This window comes from Protopterus annectens, chromosome 6.part1 (genome assembly GCF_019279795.1).
Source record: "Protopterus annectens isolate FY-2018-M chromosome 6.part1, PAN1.0, whole genome shotgun sequence".
Lineage (NCBI taxonomy): Eukaryota > Metazoa > Chordata > Ceratodontiformes > Protopteridae > Protopterus > Protopterus annectens.
The window spans coordinates 530,555,112-530,578,336 of NC_056738.1; the positions used below are offsets into that span (position 1 = coordinate 530,555,112).

At 38.3% G+C, this 23,225-nt stretch overlaps 1 protein-coding gene across 1 annotated transcript in view; it reads left to right on the forward strand.

Annotated features, from left to right (window-relative positions):
• LOC122805670 (serine/threonine-protein kinase D3-like) overlaps positions 1-23,225 on the forward strand; it is a 1,097,474-nt gene that overhangs the window by 690,260 nt on the left and 383,989 nt on the right. The window contains exons 5-6 of the mRNA XM_044075994.1: positions 13,368-13,557; positions 15,090-15,173. Coding sequence (XP_043931929.1) covers positions 13,368-13,557; positions 15,090-15,173 — 274 coding nt within the window. The remainder of the gene's footprint in view (positions 1-13,367; positions 13,558-15,089; positions 15,174-23,225) is intronic.

Sequence of the window (23,225 nt, forward strand, 5' to 3'; positions counted from 1 at the left end):
CCAATACATAGATAGGTAGGGGTTCTAAACTCAGTACTGGCAAATGCATGTCTCTCTGTAAAGTTCCTCATTAGCACTCTTCAAGAAAAATATTGATGAGTGGATGGGAAATAGGAAATACACCCTGGGGATCACTTCTTTGGCTCTGCTCAACAGGGGCCCAGGAAATTAACTTTCTTGGGTGGCATAAGCCTGGGAAACTTGTTGGCTAGGCTTAGTTAGGACCTTGGGCTGATAGCCTAGTACCTATCTATGAACCTGTACAAGTGTCCTGTATGGGTTTTGGTGTGATTGTGTAATAACAGCATCCATTGGGGGTGGGTTTTGCTAAATTATTATATTGAGGACCTAGTATATGCCCCAATGTCTGCATAACAAGGCCAACAGCTGTCAAACACCATAGATGCTGGTGTAGATGATCCACAGCCCTAAATGTGTAGTTCCATGTGCAATGACATATGTGACAGTATAGATTAGTTAACAATATAGGAAACCCTTTTAATACTCAGAGATCACTCTCCACCCAGGAATCATACACAAACACACTTGGCTAGGCAGCAACCACTATATCAGTAGTTCTCCTGCAAACTGCCTCACACACAGTACCCACTGTGTGATTGCAGTGGACTCCATGTCAAACTGATGACCAGACATGACTGGTGTCACACAGGGTATGGACCCATGTCCTCTCATGTTTGGGACCTACCCTTCTGAGGTTAAGGAGGACACAAAGGCACCCTGGCTGGTAATGTTTGCATACAGCAGTAAGGTGGGTGGTAGCATTCCCAATCCATGTGATTTTGACATCACGCCCAAAGATCACTTGACAACTATGACTGTTGTCAGAATCCTGGACATTACCTCAATGCCAAGAGATATGACATTACCTTTGGGAACACCATGTCTCATATGAAGTAATACATTGGTGATAATCCACTGAACAGTGACATTATTATAAATGAATGGGGAACACAGGTTGACAGACAGCTGCCTGTTGACCACAACAGTGCCACTGATGTCAGAAAGTACTTTGATCTGTTACATCTCCTGACTGTGTGTTATCTAGCAAGTAAAAGAACATGGCACTCTCTTCCATCACCTCAGTAGCCCAATCAATGTGTTCAGTGGCCCTTTTGCCATGTTTCCCACTGGACACCTGCAACAATTGTAGAGTCTGCAAATGTACCCCACAAATTGAATACCATGCCTTATACATATGCCCTGTATGGACAGACTCCAATAACTCCAATGAATCCCTGTATCATACTGTCTGTGTAGGTGCAATCACTACCTCAGTTATGCCATGTCTCACCAAACTAGATCAGGAATGCTACTTCTGAAGATACCAATCTGTCCACACAACATGTGTGTGTGTGTGTGTGTGTGTGAGTGTGTGTGTGTGTGTGTGTGTGTGTGTGTGTGTGTGTGTGTGTGTGTGTGTGTGTGTGTCTGTGAATAGTAATCTCAGCATGGTTGGTTGATGAATATCCTCTGTGGCTGTGGTTATTAGCAATTGGAGGTGTGTCCAAACCAGAACACATACCATTCTACACTCTACAACAGATGTTGTAAATCAACATATACCTATGTACAACCCTCAGCCCTATAATCTGACACATATGCAATCACTGTGTTACAGACAGGGAATTCTATGCAGATACAGCTGTAGCCTAAGACATGGTGGATGTGTTACCACACTGCCATATCCCTTGGTTTTGCTGCAGGGCCACATCCTGGTGACACACAGATGCCAAGAACAGAAACAGGATACAGCATGTGAGAACACATTCACTCAGCACTTCACTTGTGGGGAGAGAAGGATAAAGATGGCACTGAATGTGTTGCCAAGACTGTGGCCAATATCTGTTGTCTCAGGACAGGCATTAGCATTGTGAAGTAACTCACAGCACTTGTGTTTAATGCTGTGGAGGTTGTTAATGTAACTATCAAAGGCTGTTGTGATTGTCGTCAGTGTCTGCTGCATGTCTGCCATCACAGATGCCTGTAGGGGATTACATGAGGGATCCAAAGTTGTGTTTGAGGCTAATAAGGGAGTTCAACAGTAATGGGACACAACCTTTCTCTGCAACAGTGTCCTCCTTCTGTTGTACACTTTAGTAATGGCAGGGGACCATCACATTGTCTCCCATTGTTTGGAGGACAGTGTCTGGGTTCTGTTGGCTCTGGGTAGTACCATGCATTCATGTACCTGTTCGTACAGTGCATATGTGTATGATTCCACAATCATGCAGCTATTTCCCATTGCCATGGGTGCAGTGAAGTCATCCACCTCTGTTTTCATGGCTGCAAAGTCAGCATTGGAGAGGTTTTGCAAGGTGGTTACCTTTGTGGAGAGTGTGGCTGACATGTTGAGTTCCATGTTGCTTACAGCCTGTGTGGATCTCACCATGCAGGGATTGGCATCTGTGGATGAGAAACAGTCCCATATTTAAGTGCTCAACACAGGTCAAGGTTGTTACATCCTCTATCGAGGTTCAGTATGAGCTGGTCCAAGGCATTGGAAATGATGAGTACCAGGAAGTGTTTGGCCACTGTACTGGCGCTTGGCTACTTTCCCCAGGTGATGGAGGGGTAGTTGAAGTCTCTTACTATGTCAGTGTTGCGTTGGACCATCATAGATGGCAGGATGTTGAGGAATGTGCATTGACAGTCTAGGGACATAGATGTGGACCCATAGCAAGCTATGGTCTGGATTGCACTATTACCCCAAGGCAGTTGTATCAGAAGTATCTCCAATTCATTTTGCTGGGATACTAGTCTAGAGGTGTTCCTAGCCATAATAAATTTCGAAACAACACCACCTGTGGGGGTGTAGTGTGGTCCATGTTTGGGGGCTGACAGCTGTGGAATGCGTCATAGCCTGATACTGCAGGGCTGCTGTCTGCTGCTGTGAACCACCTCTCCATTACAGCAGACATGTGACCTCCACTCCGAGTGCTTTGAATGACTGCATCCTGACAGTTAAATGTCTACTGTTGAGCAACATGACCCTCAGATTGCATACATGTCTAGCTGTTATGGTGATAATTACATTAGGAACGCTGCCTAATAAGGCATCATAGGGGTGGCCAGACACTTAGCCAGTACCTGGAAACCCAGCACTGACAGATGTAGGACATCTATGGCAAGTTGCTGGGTTCTGTCAATCATGTCATCCCAAGCAGAGAGGTACTGGATCCCCTGGGAATGACACAAAACACGTAAGCCTATGTTGCAGTCAGTCATCTGTTGATAGTACTGCAGCATCATTCTGGGTGACAGCAGTACACTGCTCAGGGCTACTGTCACACCTGCCTGGACCACATAATCAGAGAGTTCAACCATGTCTCTTGTGATGTAGTCCAGGGAGGTGTGTCCTAAGTCATTCACATCCACATGGATACAGAGTGATACTCATAGTTGTTGTAGAGTGCCATGACTGGCTGTGTCATGTGTTGGATGGTGGCATGTGATAGATATTTGGCTGTTACCTGCTCCATATTCAACTTAGTGAGTGGGATATGTGTGTGCCTCATTATTGAGTTATCCAAGATCACTGTATTGTGCAAGGTGGTTAGCTTTAAGAGCGTAGGTTGAGTGGCGCACTGTGTAGGTTAAATATGTGTCCCTTGGCATGTGCCATGTCAGGGTGTCTGAGTGGTGTCTGTCTTGCTGGTCTGTGCTGTTTTGGTAAATGTCCATTGAGTGCCTCTGTGAAGGTGGGTGTGTGGCTTTTCACTGTATGTCATGGCTGTCAAAGTGGGTGTCATGATGAGTTATGTGTTCCACATGGTGTGGTGCAGGTGTTGATCTTGTCCTCTTGACCTGCTAGTCCAGTCTTTGCTGGAGAGTGCATATGTCCACATTGGGTGATATATGGGTAACTTTCACAGGTCTTAGTGTTTGTATTTAGAGGGGACAGTTGTCTGTGTACATTATAAAATTGCAATAGTGCCTCAGAATGGACAAGTGACCCAGGTTAATGGGTAAAAGCACATGAAACTGTCCTTTAATCATGCCAAGAGGGGTGGACATAATTAGTAAGTACTGGGGCTACTTCTGTGATGAACGAGTACTGCTGACATCTTCCAGGTGTGCCACACTTCTTGATACAATAACCTGATGAAGTGCCAAGCCATAATGCTATTTGAAGTGCAAGACAGAAAGAACTAGCATGATGTAAGGGTAGAAGAGAAGGCAGACTTTCTACCACCTGTAATACTTTACCTCAGCTGTGCTGTTATCAGCAGCTTTGGCCATGCAAAAGTTCAGTAAGCTCTGTAGCGCATGCAGTAACTGAGTAACACTATAGTATACATAACTCAATAGGCAGGAGTTCTAATCCCAGTACTGGCAAGTGTGTGTGTGTGTGTGTGTGTGTGTGTGTGTGTGTGTGTGTGTGTGTGTGTGTGTGTGTGTGTGTGAATCATGTACTGTCTGGCTTATACCATTTTTGACTTGCGTACTACCCTTCACACTTCCCCTCGCCCCAGTCTAGTAGTCCTGTTGATGTTGTCCACCTTAGAAGTACCTTTGGACTAAGTAGAAATGTATAAGCTTTGTGGCATGTCTACTAACTGCATAGCACTATAGTAGCAATGGCTAGATTGGCAGGAATTCTAATCTCCCTACTGTCAACTGTTTGGATGTGTTTGTGTGAGAATCATGTAGTGTGTAGGTTACACCATTTTTGACCTGTGTGCTACCCTTTACACTTCACCTCACTCCAATTTAGTAGTCCTGTTGATGTCATCCACCTTAGAAGTACCTTTGGACAAGGTGGAAATGTATAAGCTCTGTGGTGCATCCGCTAACTGTGTAGCACTCTTGTAGAAATACCTAGATAATTATGAGTACTAATCCCAATGCTGGCACCTGTTTGTGTGTGAGGATCATATTTTGTGTGGCTTATACCATTTTGATGTGTGCACCATACATGGCTGGTGACCACTTCCCATTGCCATTACTTTATATAGTGTGATAACAGCATCTGCCTCACATGCAGCAGGTTAAACCATTGTACAGACCTCTGTACAGGTGTGTCTGGAATATCCAAATATTTGCAACCTATACATGGTTGGAAGTGGTCTGTGTGCCTTAATAATGCCCATGTATGTGATATTGTAGCCAAATAGGCCATCGTGAGTGTACTGACATATATGGCAGCATGAGGTATCGTATTTGACTGAAACATCATGCTGATATGACGTCTGATGCCCTCACAGGTGGCCAACCTTGTAGGTGCAATACATGAGTCCAGATGCTTGATTTTACAAGTGAAGTGTTCATATTATGTGTCATATTAAAGGCTGGAAGAGGTGTGGACTGACATCTTGTTGTCCTAATTAGTATGTAACAGGAACACCTTGCATCTTAACAGGGGTGTGTACATAATTTATATCCACTGTATACCACTAATGTGTCACACATGTCCCTACCTTAGGCTGTTTGTCCAGCCCATTTTGCTGGCCTCTGTCCAGATGTCTTGGCACTGACAAGTTGTGAGGTATGCTACAGGAATGTTGAATTCATGTCAGATAGGCCCTAGTGGTGACCACTGTGATGCAATGCAGTTAACCACAGCACAAGTGAACATGCACAAAAAGCAATATAACTATTACATAAAGCAATATAGCTATTACTGATTTTTGTGTGCATGGTAAATTGCATGCCCTTCACATGCCTGGGGTATTGTCGGGCAACAACAGAACAATGTCATACTCACCAGCTAAAGGCTGCTGTCCCATATGCAGATCAGAGGGTCCTAGGTAGTTGTGAGAGGGAGTTATTGTCAGCAGACTCACATGTGGCCTTGTTACAGGATGGATGCACCATGTCTGCACACTTACAGTACTAACCCCAATAATATAAAATGTTCTGTCCTCCCCATAGATGTGCACCTCTGTGCATTAGAAAACCCCATCCACAACTGCAATCGGACCTGACACATGGATGTAGATACAATGCAGATACATGTATATCTGCTACATTAGTGTACTAACCCCCACTGGGCCCTTACCTGCATGCTCCTCATCCAGCATGCGTGTGCAACTCACCTCCACTATGCTTTCCTCAGCTTCATGGCTTGTGTGTTGGGCAGGTGCCCTGAGGCTGGTGAAGAGCCCCTTGGTGGGTGTCAGTGAGGGGCTGGATGGCTGGGCCCCCACCTGTGGCTAACCAATCCCTTGCTACAGCAGAAGCCCATTGACAGGCATGGTGGATGAGGCCAGTGGCCCGATGCTGTACCTGCTCATAAGTTCTGCTGTGCAGGCCGGCATCATTTACTTTGTGGTCCAGGCTGTTCCACAGGGCAGTCCTCTCCTGCACATCTACTGCTCTCTGCCCAAATAACAAGGCATAATGTTCAATCACATATTGGGTGATGATGTCAGTTTCCCCAACAGAGAATGCTACTAGGTGAGCCCTCTGCATGATACCTGGAAGACATAAACAGGAAAAAGGCACAGGACCTCATACGGTTGTCAAATTGCACATCAACAGTGGATATTACTTGAAAATAATCTACAGTACACCATAACTCTCCAATCTATCATGGCTATAGCAGCTTGCATTACACACCTGGCCTTGAGCTGTCTTTTTCTCGCCAATGTTGGACACTTGATTGCATAATCCTCCATTCTCCATTCATTTCTGTCTAGAGGGTTGACAGTGGCCATCTTCTATGTGGATGGTGTGTGGATGGTGGCAGGTCTGTGTTTGACTGTGGTGTGTGATGGAGCTGTGAGCACATGCCTGAGTTCATGTAGGAGGGAGACAGTGATGTTATTATGCCCTATGGAGATTTGCTGTTGTTGCCATCAGTAGGCAGTATGTACATGTTCACCATTGCTGAGGGGAGGAGTGTGGTTGATGTTCATATCCCCATGTACAACTGGGGTGGACAGGGTGGCGATGTTCCCACCTAACCTGTCTGATGCAGGTTGCCTATATCCATGGCATGTGTGTATGAGGTGTTCTTTACCCCGAGTACAGGGTGAATTGTGTTGTTTTCTCTGAGACTGACAACATATGTGGAGACACTGTTGCAGTTGTCCTTGGTGGTGTGGATATGCCTGATTTGTAGTCATATTCAGACTTACAAGACGTCACCTGCGAACTTACATGCTTGCTCAGATAGAGGTGGCCTTGTTTCTAAGTTGTTACTTGCACCTATGTGTCCCTGTACAGCCAATATAGCAACCTATTATGTGGTTTGTGTATTGCTGCTGTCTACCAAAGTGGATTACTCTACCTTGGTGGAGGCTGGTTATACAGGTCAGGTACTGCTGAGTCCATATAGCTACAGTGGATATAAAGGGTACACACCTCTGTTACAATGCCTGATATTTGTTCAATTGGAAAATGACACCACAATAATTCATTTCAAAACAATTCCCACCTTTAATGTGACATATAGCCTGTACAATTCAATTGAAAACATAACAATCTGGTCTGTGAAAACATATGGAAATAATAATCAGTACAATAAGCCAGTTGAGCACATCATTAAACTAATATGTTGTGTATGCACCTCTTGTGATGGTTACATCATTCATTCGTGTTGGTTTGGACTCTAACATCATGACAAATCTTCACTTGGCAATAGTTGCTCACCTTCCTAGAAACACCTTTGATTGTTTTTCAATGAAATTGTACAGGTTAGGAGTCACATTCAAGATGAGAAACATTATGAAATGATCTTCTGTGATCTGATTGTCATACAGCACACAAACCTGGCATTACAACAGGGGTGTGTACACTTGTGATATCCACTGTATATAGGTGTTGATATAGCTGGCAGTAGTAGGCATGGACAGAGAGTCATAACACAGTTGGACACTTCTCCGATTATTACCTGATAATCATGCCTACTCTAGTACCCATATCAGTGTCAGGGCAATGCAGCAAGCAGTAGCTATACACATTTATATCTGTTGTATGCACTGGCACTGATATTACACATGTGAAACATGCACAATCTATGTACCTGACTGAAACACATGTGCTTAGTTTTGTGCCATCCAGCTGAGCATACACATACATACATGTGCTCAGGGAATACCTGGTATACATTTCTGTTCTATGTTAGTATGGCACACTGTATTTACAGTTCTGCTGCTCAATCATACTTCTCAACCTGTTATAGCAGTACATCTGGACAATGGCACACATAAGTGGGTGACAAAAGGGATATCATTATTGATACTTAATATAGCTGCACCATATATTAGTAAGTTGATTGCACAGCAGGCTTTGACATCACTGTAATAACTTGGAAGATGGCCAAAAGTCATAAGTAGGCTATTATGTTACAATGTCATTGCTCACAGACTTGCAAATAGTTTGGTTGACATAACACAGGTATATTGACTACAGATATCAGTCATAAATGTGTGTATTGTCTAGCAGAACACTGTACAGTTGAATGTTATTAATTCAGTATATCACATGCAGTTCAACACATGTCTGTAACAGTACTTTACTATGCACATGCCCTATATAGTCTCTTGGCTTTACAAGACAAACATGTGTCATACTCATATTCACATGTAACATATGGATATGGACAACATCCCATTAACTGGCCTAGCAGTGGCACACTCACAACTGTTTGACAGACACCCCAGTGATTGTCAGATATGAGCTGACCTTTCCCAGGGTGAGTCAGTCTCCTGAGCTGTGATCCTACCTCACAACCACTTACAGCATCACATCTGGACAAAGCCTAAAATGATGGGGGGATAAATAGGGTCAGACTTTAAATATTCCTGTTACAAACTTAGGATGTTTGTAGAAGGATACATTTTGCATTACCGTGAATATTCTTATGGATGTGGAGTCTTAAACTCAAGTGTTTGTCATTACTTGATGACTTCAATTCTCAGCTATTTGCCGGAAAAGTACAGATTTCAGGAGGAATACACAAAAATTATGAAAGGAAAATCTGGACATTCTGTGAAGATCTGTACAGTTGAGAGGTATGGCTGTGATCTCTCCCACTGCAGAGAGAGCCAGATGCTATGGCCATAGCAGCTGTTAGGCAGAACATTAGTGCAGCAAGTCTTGTTGGGACATATATTCCTCCAAATCATGTTTCCCATTATTACAGACCAAGTAGTACATTCAATTACATACTTACGTACTTACATGTTCCACTTACCTTTTTTCTTTGTTCTCTTTTACAGTTTATGTTTTATTTGTTCTCTCTCTCTCTCTATCTCTCTCTCTCTATCTCTCTCTGCACTACAGGGATAGAGCTGGTTTGAATAGGTGGCAGTATGGCTTTTGTAGGTGATGCTCATGACCAGGTGATGGCCTGTGCACCTGTTGGTGTTCCCCACTTGCTAATTGCATGCATGCAGCGCAGCTGTGTTCTTCTTCCAATAGCCAGTGTCATGGCAACGCACTCCTATAAACGAGTACTCAATGTGGGCATTGGCCCTTTTCCTTACTTGTGAGGAAGACATCCTGGAGTTGTATGAGCTACTACCTCTTACAACAAGACTTGTGTGGACAAGCCAACTAAATGGTGGAGAAAGTTCAAGACTTAGTGGCAGAATGTGAGTATTGCTGTTATATGTTTGGAATACTGCTAGTTTAACAGAATTTGTTTGCACATGCTACTTCTGCATGGGTTTCAGTCTGATAAAGTTCTGTCTCTGCATAGCTCTCAACTGTAGGGCTATGCACATAATGGCCACAGGTTAGCCTGTTATGTTTGGTCTGTTACCCAGACAGATGTTGTCCTTGGCAGATCAGTAGCATACTCTGGTGATTGCATTCTGTAAATGCTAACATCTATTTCTTTTTCTGACTTTATATCCCTCAGAAAAGATATGTTACAACAAACCCTGTAACACCAGCAACTTTCTCAGTGTATAACAGAAATATTTCAAGTATGGCCATGTATTTGGGCCTCTGTCCACCAATTATGTCAGGCTTTGTCCAGATGTCATACAGTAGGCGGTTGATAGGTATACTGATCTATCATTATTTAGTGCTGTCATTCCTGCTGAGGGGAAAGGCTGGGAAACATGTTGAAGTCTTTACAGTCAATAGGTTGGTGAATAGAGAATGCTCTTAGATGCCCTTGTAACATATTTTATTTGGGTGAGAGTAACACATGTTTTAAAACTAGACTGTTAGAACACGAGACATATTCATGATAAGAAAGATGACAGTTCTATAGCCGTGCATTTTAATAAATCTCACCATGGGGACAGTAGTGGGTTCCAAGGTACTGTTTTTGAAAAAGTCTGTTTCTCAATTTGATGAAACATTCATAAAAGGACAATTATTATGTACAGACTCAAAGTATTAATATTAAATGTGATACTTTATCCCGTAGGGGGTTAAATGAGGAGTGTAATTGGATGCTGTGTATTTAATTATTTAATTAAGTGTTAATTGCTTCTTGTGATTAAGGCATGTATTTCTTGTAATGTTTTACTCCTTGAAGGCTTTGGCCAAGACATCAGAGTATAACAAACATGTGTGAATTATTGGCTGGTTGTATTTCTCTTTGCTATCTTCAGACGTTTTAGTTGTTTTGCTAAGAGGTTGTTGTATGTCTGGCCATTGTGTATTGCCTATCATGATTTTTTTGTGTCGATATCACGTTATCAAAAGTTTACTTAATCGGATCAATAAAGGTCGAACTTTATTGATTGATTAAGTAAAACATCAAATAACGTAAAAAATAAAAATAAAAAAACAAAACAAAACTAAATAGTGTAGGCAGAGGGGCTAGCCCCTCTGCATCCCCCACGTGGGGGGCTGTGCCCACCACCCCCCCTACTTAAATATACCAACTCTGAGACCGCACTACATTGAGGTAAATGGGAATCTCCCCTTATGGAGATTTCCGTTTACTTGCACAATGTTCTTCACTTTCGATATTGTCATGCCGACAATATCAGACTCGATATTGTCAGCTTACGACAATGTGAAGTAGACCTGATTTTTTAGCAATGTACTGTTAACTTATTTATTTTGACTGTGGGGGGGGGCAGATGTGAGTGTCATGGGTCCTTTTGTATCCAACTGCACATGCTGCCCCAGTTATGGGTGGTCTATCAGCAGCATATGTTTGTAGAGTCATTTTGAGACATGTGTGTGTGTGTGTGTGTGTGTGTGTGTGTGTATATATATATATATATATATATATATATATATATATATATATATATATATGGGTCTATAAAATTAAATGGAAATCCAACCCTGGTCACCTGAATGTCCCCAATAAAGTGACAATGGTGCTTAGAAATAACAGCTTTTTATTGCATACAAGAAGTACATTAAGCGCTTTCACCCAGCATTTGTGGGCTTCCTCAGAACAATTGCTAATGAAAAGACTTCAGTCAATGAAGGGATTCCCTACTTAGACACTTTTATTTCAGGTGAGTACAAGGGATTCAAATCCCGCATACATCAAAAAAGCACTTTTTCCAATGATTATCTTGAATACTCCAGTTTTCATCCTAGAAAATTTATGTACAACATATTTAAAGGGCAATGCATTCAAGCAGCCCGCATGACATCTAAGTACACGGATATGATTTAGGAGTTGAATTACATAACAGGTTTATTCAAGGAGAGGGGATACAGAGTGGACATGATGGAAAATGTCAGACAATATATTACAAAAGAATGGGGGTTAAAATATCCACCACTGTTAGGTGCACACTATAGAGAGAACACAAGTTCCATTCAGGGACGAAGTGCAGATGTAGGAATCAACAATTATCAGCGCTCGTGCGTATTTGAATACTGTCCACAAATTTTTAAGATTAAAAGTATATTAACCAAGTTTTGGAATATAATATTGGTGGTCCAGGACTTGATGGAAATAGTGGGTAGCAAGCCAACATTTGTGTACAAAATTGGTCGGAATATTAAGAACTATTTAGATAAAAAAAACACGAAAAGGGGTTGGAGCACCACCATTTCTAATAGGCACACCATCAAATGTGGGAGTTGCAATCAATGCCCGTTTATATTGGAAAAGGATGTTATCACATTGAATAATGTTACCAGCACTACAGTTAGGTTCAAACAGGGCAATTGCAACTTGAAACAGGAGGTTTACATGGCTAAGTGTACTGCCTGTGCAGGATTTTACATAGGAAAAACAGAGAGGTGTCTCAGAAAATGTATATATGATCATCTATACAGTATTAGAAGGAAGGATTCTAACAATGCCCTGTACAGGCATATAGAAAAACATGGGGATTCTCATACATTTAAGTTTGTAATTTTAGAAATCATTAAAATGGATCCAAGGGGGTGATTTTAAAGCCACCCTAGGTTATAAGGAAGTGTGGTGGCAACCACTGATGCCTCATCTTTACCAGGTCTTAATGACCACATTTCCATTAAGCCACTTTTAAGTCTTAAAACAACGGTGACTATCAACAATTTAGTTGTTGGCTATGAATGTTATGACCTGATTTACCAACATCAGGTTAAGATTTTAAATTAGGACTGGAATGTAGACATACTTTTTAATAGTCAGCAAGCTGCATTTTTATTAATCATATATAGTTTATGCACAACACCTGCATATTAATGGTTGCATGTACATATTACTTTCATCTAAAGCTCTTCATGTGCCGCAACTGTATTTTACCAATGGACTTACATAAAATGATCCCGGACTGATATTGTCCTGCCTGGACTAATACCCTACGATTTACCTTGGACTGACAGACAGGGATCTGATATGGCTCTACAGCATGCAAAATTCTACATCAGTGCTACTGACTTGGAATCCAAATTCCTGCAGTGTTGTGGCAGTGGTTAACATTTGCTGTCAGACTGCTATATGAGGCTCATCTTCTTACTTACCCTCCCCTGTACGACCTGGGTCCTGTTTATTAAAGTAATGTTACTTGCATGAAAAAGAAAACTAACTGGTATTTTTTTATCACTCAGATAGACACCTACAAGAAGACCACCTAAGATGGTCAGAAAGGCCTGTACAATAGTGTTGGGTTTTAAAATAGCATGCCCTAACTGCAACACACCCATCCTTTGCTGCACTCTTTGGAGTAAGCTTATGTAATAAGTCTCATCATAGGGTGGGTTTAGCTCTCAAGATATTTTGTGCATTAATACAGTGACACAGGAGTAGAATCCATATTCTCAAGACTGTATATGTAATTTAGAGAGAACTGTGATACATCAGCAAATTGAATAGTCCACATAATCAAGCCTCAGCTTAATTGCTTTATCTCTTTTGTTTAGACTGCATGTTAAGTATTCATGGTTTATGTAATGTGTACATAAAGTGGGATTTATAAACTATACTTAGCTGAATTTTATGCAATGATTTTTCTTATCTTTTTCTTTTTTTTTTACTACAGATTAACAGTGCCAAATCAGAACGTCGATCTTGGTTTCCTCCTATGAGAGAAAATTCAGGAGACTGGAGTGAGGCCAATCGAGTAAAGGTTCCGCACACTTTCCAAATTCACTCTTACACTACCCCGACTATATGTCTCTGTTGCAAAAAACTTCTAAGGGGGCTGTTTCGGCAAGGCATGCAGTGTAAAGGTAATATGTACATGAAAACAAGTAGCATAGGAGATGCAGGACAAGGCTGACTGATTTTGCATTTTCTGGCAGGAGATTTGAAGCAGTATTCAATGTGATCAATATTTTTAAGTTTAAGTAAAGACATGCAGATTTATCTTTCATTTTTTCATAAATATGCACATTATATTTTTGTGTGATAATAGTAAGCATTTCTAGTCACAAGGATCTATACAAGACGAGTAGTGATCGATCTCATAAGAAGCTTGATTCTAGAAGCTTCTAACTCAGCCAAAGTAACATGTTTGGCTGCCCAAGTTTAGATACCAATTGAGGCAGTTACTCCAGTTTTTCTAGTGTGTGTGTGTGTGTGTGTGTGTGTGTGTGTGTGTGTGTGTGTGTGTGTGTGTGTGTGTGTGTGTGTGTGTGTGTGTGTGTGTGTGTGTGTGTGTGTGTGTGTGTGTGTGTGTGTGTGTGTGTGTGTGTGTGTGCATGTGTTAATTGCCTTCCAAATAAACATGCTTTTGCAAGCATTCTTTTCACAGAGATTGCAGGTTCAAATGCCAAAATCTGTTACATTTACAGCTTGATCAGTACTTTTGAATTATACTAATAGCAAACGCTTATTGTTTTTCTTTCACAAGAAACTTGCATCAAGAAATAAATTGCAACATGTTCCTTCAACAGTTAATTTAGTGTTTATGTTGCTGATGGTAGTTTTTAGTGCTATAATAAAGATAAATGATGAACATGATAAATCAGAAGGGAATTATTAGTTGCAGAAAGATGAGATATAAACTCATTATATACCTTTGATAAAAGAAGCATATTATATTTTTAATGTAACGTCATGCATTTAGTTGCATTGTACCTATATTCCCAAACATCTTTTGAAAGGTAACATTTTTACATTATTTTTCATTCTGTCGATAATATGTTTTCATATTTAGTTCCATCCATCCATCTATCCATCCATCCTCAACCCCTTTTCCCATTTTTGCACATGGGGTTGGGCTGTCACTTCCACAGTGATAATCATCTCAAGCCAAGGTTAACACCATGGGGTGGCCAGCCCTGCTGCCGTAGTTCATTCACACCACACTCTCTCACCTATGGCCAATTCAGAGTGTCCAATCCACCTACTGCATGTCTTTGGAATATGGGCGGAAACCCACGTGACCACAGGGAGGACATGCAGACTCCACACAGAAGGCACTGCAGCTAAGAAATTGAACCTGGGAAACTCTTGCTGTGAGGCGTATTTCTCATTGCTAATAATTTATGTTTTCTGGAAATCATTACTTTTTCATTTAGTAGTCTTGCAGAATATGGATCTCCGTGTTTTTTGTCAAATCAGCAACGGGAAATTAGATGTCAGATTAAGATATGGAATATCTGCCAATGAATAAATATAGGGTAACAGCCTAAGTGTGGATCAACAAAGTCATAATAATGGAAAAAAAGCTTAGAAGATGTTAACTACCAGAGTAAGGAGGTTGTACAAAGAAGAAGCAGAGCTCAGACTAATGTGTTTTTGATTTTTTTCCCTACAGACTGCAAATTTAACAGCCACAGACGTTGTGTTCCTTTGGTTCCAGATGACTGCCAAGGAGACAAAATCTCTGTCAACGGGGAAGGTAAGGCCTCAACTATGGAGGTTGCTTGGGCAGGATAGCTTTTTTCTTCATCTTAAATGTAGATATAGTTAGTAGTCAATGTATGGTCTGCAAGTACCTCATTCATCGGTGCAAAGAGAATGAATATTCCATTGCAGCAGAATTAGATGAGCATTCACTTCAGTATGTAGTTCTCTCAGTTTTCTGATGGCATGAAATGTGGTAGATAGAAACCCATGAAGTATAGACTGTGCTCTAGTATAGGACATTATAGTACAAATCAATGACAACTGTATTGCAGTATAGCATAGAACAGTATAGTGCATATCCATGCCATACATACTGCATTATAGCATAGAACAGGGCAGTACATATCCATGAAGTGCATAGTGCAGTATAGCACTGAATAATGATGTACCTATTCATGAAGTTTGTATTGTGCTATAGCATAGAATAAAATCATATCTATCCATGAAGTCTCTACTGCAACTCGGCATGGAATGGTATTGTACAAACCTATAAAGTGCACATTACATACATAGCGCATTATCCATGATGTGTATACTCCAGTATAGCAGAGATCAATATAATGCATATACTGTCAGACATAATAATAATAAAATTAGAAGCAGATGGAATAAGCTACTCAGTCTATATATTACACAACAGATCCATACATATATCTTATATTCCAAAATATGGAAAATTATGTACCTTCTGCCAATACATAACTGAGGTAGCTTCACTGAACTTTTAAATTATCAACCCATCTCAATACTTCTTCCACTTTCTAAAGTACTTTTTTAAATCTGCTGTTTAGACACAATATGCCACAAATATTTTTTTCTGGAATTGTCCTTTCAGATGCCTTTCTCTGTTCATCCTTTTCCTCTACATGACAGTTTTATAAAATCTCAGATTTATTTTTACCTCAGTTTTGTAAATATGTAGCAGAGTATTTTTTATTATTTTGTTATGTTTAATATTTGCATGCATTGCTATTACTTGTCTCATTTTTATCCTATTCTCTCTTACCTGCACTTATTTTCCCTAATACATTTCAGAGGCTTTAAATGCCATACTTCTATCTTTTCTTTTTTTCTCCATTCTTTTGAACAGAACAGTTGTACAGTAACTCAGTAGAAAAAAATGTAATGCTTCTCAGTTCTGTGTAATACACAGTTCCTGTCTCCATTTCACTTTAAACTGTACTATACTGTGAATCTCCTCTCACATTGCAGACCTTTGGGTGGTCACATCATCATCTAAGTGTACTGGTGCCTTGCAGATCCCTATTTGCCCTTACTCTTATTATTTCTTTTTTTTTTTTAATCTGATTTTAAATAAAACCATATATACAGTTCAATGTGAAAAGTGAGTTATTATTTATAATTTCCTCTATAATCAATATTTTCACATTGAAGAATGGACTCCGAATGGATAGATAGAATCAGCAAGAAAACAGTAGTAGCATTACTAGAACTGAATTAATCCTCAAGCCTTGGTGAGTACTTTGATGTGATGGGCTCTGTTTTAACAAAATCTCATGACAATGAACTGATATATAGACTGTATATATAGCATGGAGAAAGGTAGGTCACAAAATATAAAAAAAGAAGATTGAGTGTGTAGGTCCTTGGATAAAAATATGTTCATGTCTAGTGAATGCACTGGTACCAGAACTGGAGAAAAAGACAGCATAAAATCCTTGGAACATGAAAATATTCCTACTATGGGGCTACTACAGGCTGAAGGTGAGTGTGACCTCCATACCCCAGGGTAGAAGGAAACAGTAATCTACAAAAACTGATAGGTCAAGCAAGAGCTGTAGAAACAACAAAACAGATTGCTGAAGATAAGAAAGCTATTATGTATTTTTACTATTGAGCAACAAACACAATTTCTACACAGGCAATAAATAGACTAAGGATGGAATTAGGGAATGAAAAATACATGTACAAAAATAACAGTTAAAAGCTATGGATAATAATTTAATATCCTCAATGCAACACACCAGAGAAAAACATTACCTTAAATGAAGAAACAATGGGCCACCTGGAAAATAAAGCAACAGATAAAGTGCTACAGAGCAAGGGGCAAAATATTTTTTATCAAAAGTTGAAAAAAATAGAATTGTGAATGTGGGAAAGAAAAAGAGATGTAACATAATGAGATATTATGCAGAGAAGAAAGCCATACTAATCAATCTGAAAAAAAATTACAGCACCAAAGATAACAAAAAAGAATACAGGCAAAGATATTTGGTATAGTAAATTTCACATAATAAAAATAAGATAGTAAAAATAGAACATGACTGATAAAAGAAATTTAGTGATATAGAAATCAAACAAATAGAAATTAAAATGATAGAACAACTGAAACAGTAGGATTGGTGCAAAAACAAATACAGGCAAATGACAGCATGATGGCCAATAAGTACCTAGATAGTGGTGGATCAGATAGAGCAGGATACACATGGAAATGATATACCACAGGTTGATGTTCTGGAATCTTGTATAGGAGAATGGAATGAAATTCCAGTTAGAATTGCACAGCAAAGGAAAGAGCAAGAAACAGACATCCATTAGTATGCTGTTAGTCTAGAAGAAAGTGATCCAGTGGAAGACCTGCTCGATTTAACAACAATAGACAGACATATTGGGGATCAAGATGGCTGCCAAAAAGTGAACACACAACTACTGCAGTTCCCCAAATATTAAAATTTCATCCAGCACCATCCTGTGTTTCATACCTGATATCAGTGCCTTACATACTTTTAGAAAATTACTTCTGAGAAGCCCAGAAAGATGGACTCATAACATGTGCTGCCTCTGACAAAGAGCTATTATCTAAAAACAAAAGTAGAAGTGAAAAAAAAATCTGTACCTACATTTTATTCAAATCAAATTGAAGATAGCTGCCAGCTAATGCGGTTCTAACAGTTATGCTTCAAGATGTAAAAATAATGGAGGTACAAACCTTAAAAATTAAATAGTCTGCCATTGTGATGCTAGTAAAGGATAATGCTTGTGAACACTATAAAACTTCTACTAAAGAACCAATTCAAACAGCAACACAGAATTTTCAGATAAAATTACAAATATATCTACTACTCTTTCAGAAATGTCCAAATATCTGGATAGCTCTGAAGCTCACATAATAAATTCCAAAGATAAGCTTCATGCATTGAAAATTACTACTAGTGGCTATACAAAAATTATAACTAGAATAAATGATAAGCTATTCAACTTAGAATAATGTAGTAGAAGAAATAATATTCTGGTCAGAGGAGTCCTAGAGAAAACAGGAGTTAATTCAAACTGTGCAAGACTTGTTTACATGGCTTCTAAACAACCAGGAAACAAGGACAGTATTACCAAAGAAAGAGCACATAGGGCTCCAATAAAAAGACAAACCAAAAAGACAAAACAAAGCCATACTTAGACAAATTTATGTCAAACTCCTTAACTATCAGGATGTACTTAAAATTATCTCTGCCTTTAAATATTTTAAAAAACTTTACCTGGAAAGGTAAAAAAAAATCAAGAATGCACTGGATCCCTGTTACAAATTGCATATTTAGGTTGTGCTTAGTAGAAGTACATTTGTAGACATTACTTCATATTTGGTAAGAGTATTGTTACAGACTTTGGTAGATCAATCCTAATATAAAGATTGTATTTTTTACATTCTTCTGTTCTTCTAAAGCCTTCCTTTGAGGATCAAATTATTGGTTATGAAACTAAACCTGAAGGAAGATGGTGTTATATGTAAAAATAATTTAATTGACCTATATACTGCCTGTAGTAACCAAACTGATTTTAATTCTAAAATACATAAACTCCTTATTAAATTAAAAAAAATAACTATCATTTGATAATTGCTGGGGACTGGAATTCAGTTATGGACCCAAATAATGACTGCTCTAATAAAATCAAGTATACAAATCACTCTGCATTAGTTTCCATTTTGGATCTTATCACTGATTTTAACCTTTTGGATACTGTTAAAATATTTAGGTCATGTAATTCTACCATGAGTTACACTTATTTTTCAAGTTGTCATAAATCCTGTTCAAGGATTATTATTTTTTGTTAATCTCAGACAAATTAATTTATGCTGTCTTGGAGTTCATCACTGAACCATGCTTCTTTTCAGACTATTCAGAAATTACTGCTCATCTTGATTGGAATTGTTTATTAAATGATAGTAAACACCCATGCTTTTGTTTTTTAAATGATTCATTGTTACATAAAGATGAAGTCAAAAGAAGTGACCTTACTACTTAATAACTTTTATACAAATATGAAAAATACAAATTTAATATTCAGCAGTCAACTCTTAAAAGCAAAACTAAGGGGAATCTTTATAGCTAAATCTTCATATTATAGAAAAAACGTTATAATCTCAAATGATCTCAAAGCTACATTATCTGCTCTTGAAGTTAAACTACCCATGTTCTTTAGTGTAAACATAGATTAGTAAATTAGGATCCTAGAAAAGGAATTTAATCTCCTTTTTAAATCACAAATGGCATGGTACGAGTCTAAAACATTTGCTCTATACTCAGAGTGGACTTAAATGCCTTCAGCACTATTAGCTAACTTGGATGAGATTTAATCTTCTCCTCCTGCAATTTCAGAAGTAAATATAAATGGTCAAAACAAAGCAATCCTCCTAGCCTTTACCAATATTTATACTTAGTTGTATAACAGTCAGAAGGAAGTGATACCCCTTTCTGACTTGCTGCATTATCTTAAACACATCCCATTTCCTAATTTAAACTCAGATCAATAAATTGTTTTAATGAAACCTTTTTTTAGTAACTGAAATCCTTTCCACCATTAAACATTTTAAAAATGGCAAATTTCCAGATCCTGTAGTTTTTCATCTGAATTGTATGTGTTTTTCTAATAATATTGCCAAAATATTAATTAATGTAAACAATGACATTAAAATTAATGTCATATCAGATTATTTAAATGAATTTAAAACTATGTTTATTAGCTACTGGATTTCAGAATTTTCCTTTATTAGATATGCTTAATTATTGCTTTATATGTGTAACTATGTGTGAATAGTGTAAATAGTTCTGTTCATAGGTTCATATAAGGCTAACTGCCTTAAATGATCATTTTAAGTCTAGGCAATAAGTAGAGGTTAGAATCAAACCTTTACCTTGTGTCTATGAGATGAATATTTTAACCATTATGGCAAAATGCACTCCCTTGTTTTCTTACCTTTTATACTGTTTGTATTTAATAGTTGTATCATTTTTATATGTTTTGGCATTTCTTGTTAAAAAAGTTCAATAAAGTATCACAAAAAAGAAAAAAATATAACAGAAATAAACAGAAAGTACTAAACTAAAACCAGATTAAGTGTTACCACAAAAATGCAGAGTAACAAAAGAAAGGAATGGAACAAGCAGGATGTCACCATTGAAGCACCGATTAGAGAAAACTATACTGCACCTAAGATGTGAGGCATCATATTTACAAGACTACAGATGAATACAAAAAAATGGAAGAGGTCATCAAACAATCTTAGAATGGCAGATGTGGTAAAAACAACACACAATATCAAAACAGATCAGGATATGTTATATACTATCTCCAACAACAAACTAAAAATAACAGGACAAGAAGAAAAACTTAGAACATATACTGAGAAACAGAAAGAAAAAGTCAAAATAAGCAATTCATCAATGACCCAAAAAGGTTTTACAGAGAATTGGGAAACATAGCAAATAAAATAGAAGTACCACCTAAAGAAGAAGAAATCAGAACATTGTAGAGCAGTATTGACTAAGACCCCACTGAACATAATAAAGATGCTGAATGGATGGAAGACGTAGAAGAAACAGTAAGAAATTCTAACATAAAGGACATGAAATGGGATAAATTAATAGAGAAAGTGAGATAAAAGAAACAAAGGAACCATATTCTGCAATTTATGTGGACAGAGTATATAGTCACATAGAAAAAAATCAATCATGGCAATAGAACAAAAAGGTAATAAAGAAAGTTATATGAACCAAAGGATACTCTGTTGTTAAATAAAGCTATAATATAGGGATATAAAAGGGGCAGAATCTATTTATGGCATGAGTAGACTGAAAAGAAGAAAAAACTTTCAATAGCATTCCACAATTATGGATTATGATTTTTTTACAAACGTATAAGATACACCTTACACTGATCAATTAGATTGCAATGACTATGAAACAGTGGCAGACCTCTTTACAGCTGAGGCATAACAAAGAGCAATTTTATCCCAGGAATAAAAATTCCAGAGAGGGATATTCTAGAAACAAATGAGAACAAAGCTTAGTAAGGAATACTTCAGATCACTCAAGCTAAAAGTGAGAGCTACCTTCACATCTAGGAATAAAGTTCAAGCCACAAATTTAGCTTGTGCTTCCTATTCTGGCTTACAGCTTGGATGTGGTTGACTGGCCCAAATAGTACTGAATCTTTGGACAAGAAAACAAAAACACTTGACAAGATTATATATCCGAAGGAAGTGTGGGCCTCCTCAAAACTGATGATATGTATAGTCTACAGTTGTGGACTGCATACATATTTGTTCACATCACCTGATCCAGGTAGAGAGAAAGTTCTGAACCATGTGAAAAAAGGTCTAAGATTATATCCTTGCTTAGTGTAGCAAAAGTATTTTGGAAAGGAGTAGACACTGAAATCACATCAGAAGCAGACAATAATCAGGCAATAACAGAAAGTGCCAAAAAATAAAAGAATATAAAGAACAAGACCAGAAAAGAAGGAAATAAAATTAGAAAACCAAAATTCTAATAGCAAGTATAGAGTATTCTGGTACCAACCACATATTGATAAAGACTTTATGCATAAATGATTAAGCAAAGTTGAAGTTAAACCAAAAGATGAAATAGTAATAGTGGCAGCTAAAGATACTGGGCTACGTGCAGGTTGGCTTATACAGTCTACAGAAAAACTGGAAAATCCAGACAAATGCAAGTTCTAGAATACATAATCAAGAGCAGCTGTACATCTTGTTACTGGCTGTTATCTATTCCTGGCTTAGGGCCTGTACACTGAAAGGCACAAAAGTGTTTTAAGACTATTGCATTAGGGGTTGTTCAAACACTACAACATACAAGTAGCTGAAAAGAATCAGAATCATGAATCACACAGCATTATTGAAAATGAAGTTCTGGGTGCATGTCAATACAGTGAAGTAGAAGTAAGAAAAACAGATATATGAGCAAAAAATGTATCAATAATCATTGAAATAGCTACACCTAGATTTTAGTAGCATATGTACTGATAAACATGAAGTTATAAAATATCATGATTTAAAAGTAAACAGAAAAAGACACCCAAACATTTTCAATGATAATATCAGCAACAGGGCTAATAAAATGCATCGACTTAATATGCTCATTGTATCTGTAGAAGGAAGCAATTCTTGGTATACTGCAGGTACTGGGAAGAGCAATCTTGGCAAACATCAAAGACCAGACCAATACTAATTTCTTAAACTGTACTTGTGCCCTGATTCAGGAATGGGATATGCATGCCTGTCACAGTATTAGTAGCTGAAAACATTTAGAGAAATTAAAACAAGAAATTAATGCAATTTAAGCAGGATGATAAAGAAAACTGTACTGTAAATCTGGGACATGTTTTGATGTCATACTTCTAACATTACTCTGTGTGTGACAAGAATAGTTAGTAAAAAAATGTACTAGACAGTGCAAGGCTCCCTGTTCTAACAAGAATATGCAAATCATAAGCAAGATGAGGATCTTTCAAATCTATTCACAACTTGTAAATTTTATATCACCAAGGGATTATATTATGGCATTCCCACCATACATGATTCCAGGTTCCTAACATGACCTTTTATTATGTTTAGATCATCCAAACCTTTGAGGGAAACATGGCAATAGACTGACACAAGTTCCCTCAAATGCAAATACTTTGAAAAAAGTTTCACCTAAAGACCATTAAATGAAACTTCGGACTATGTTTTATTAGATGGCAACCCCCCACCCCACACACTTAAATACCTACTCCAAGGTCCCATAAT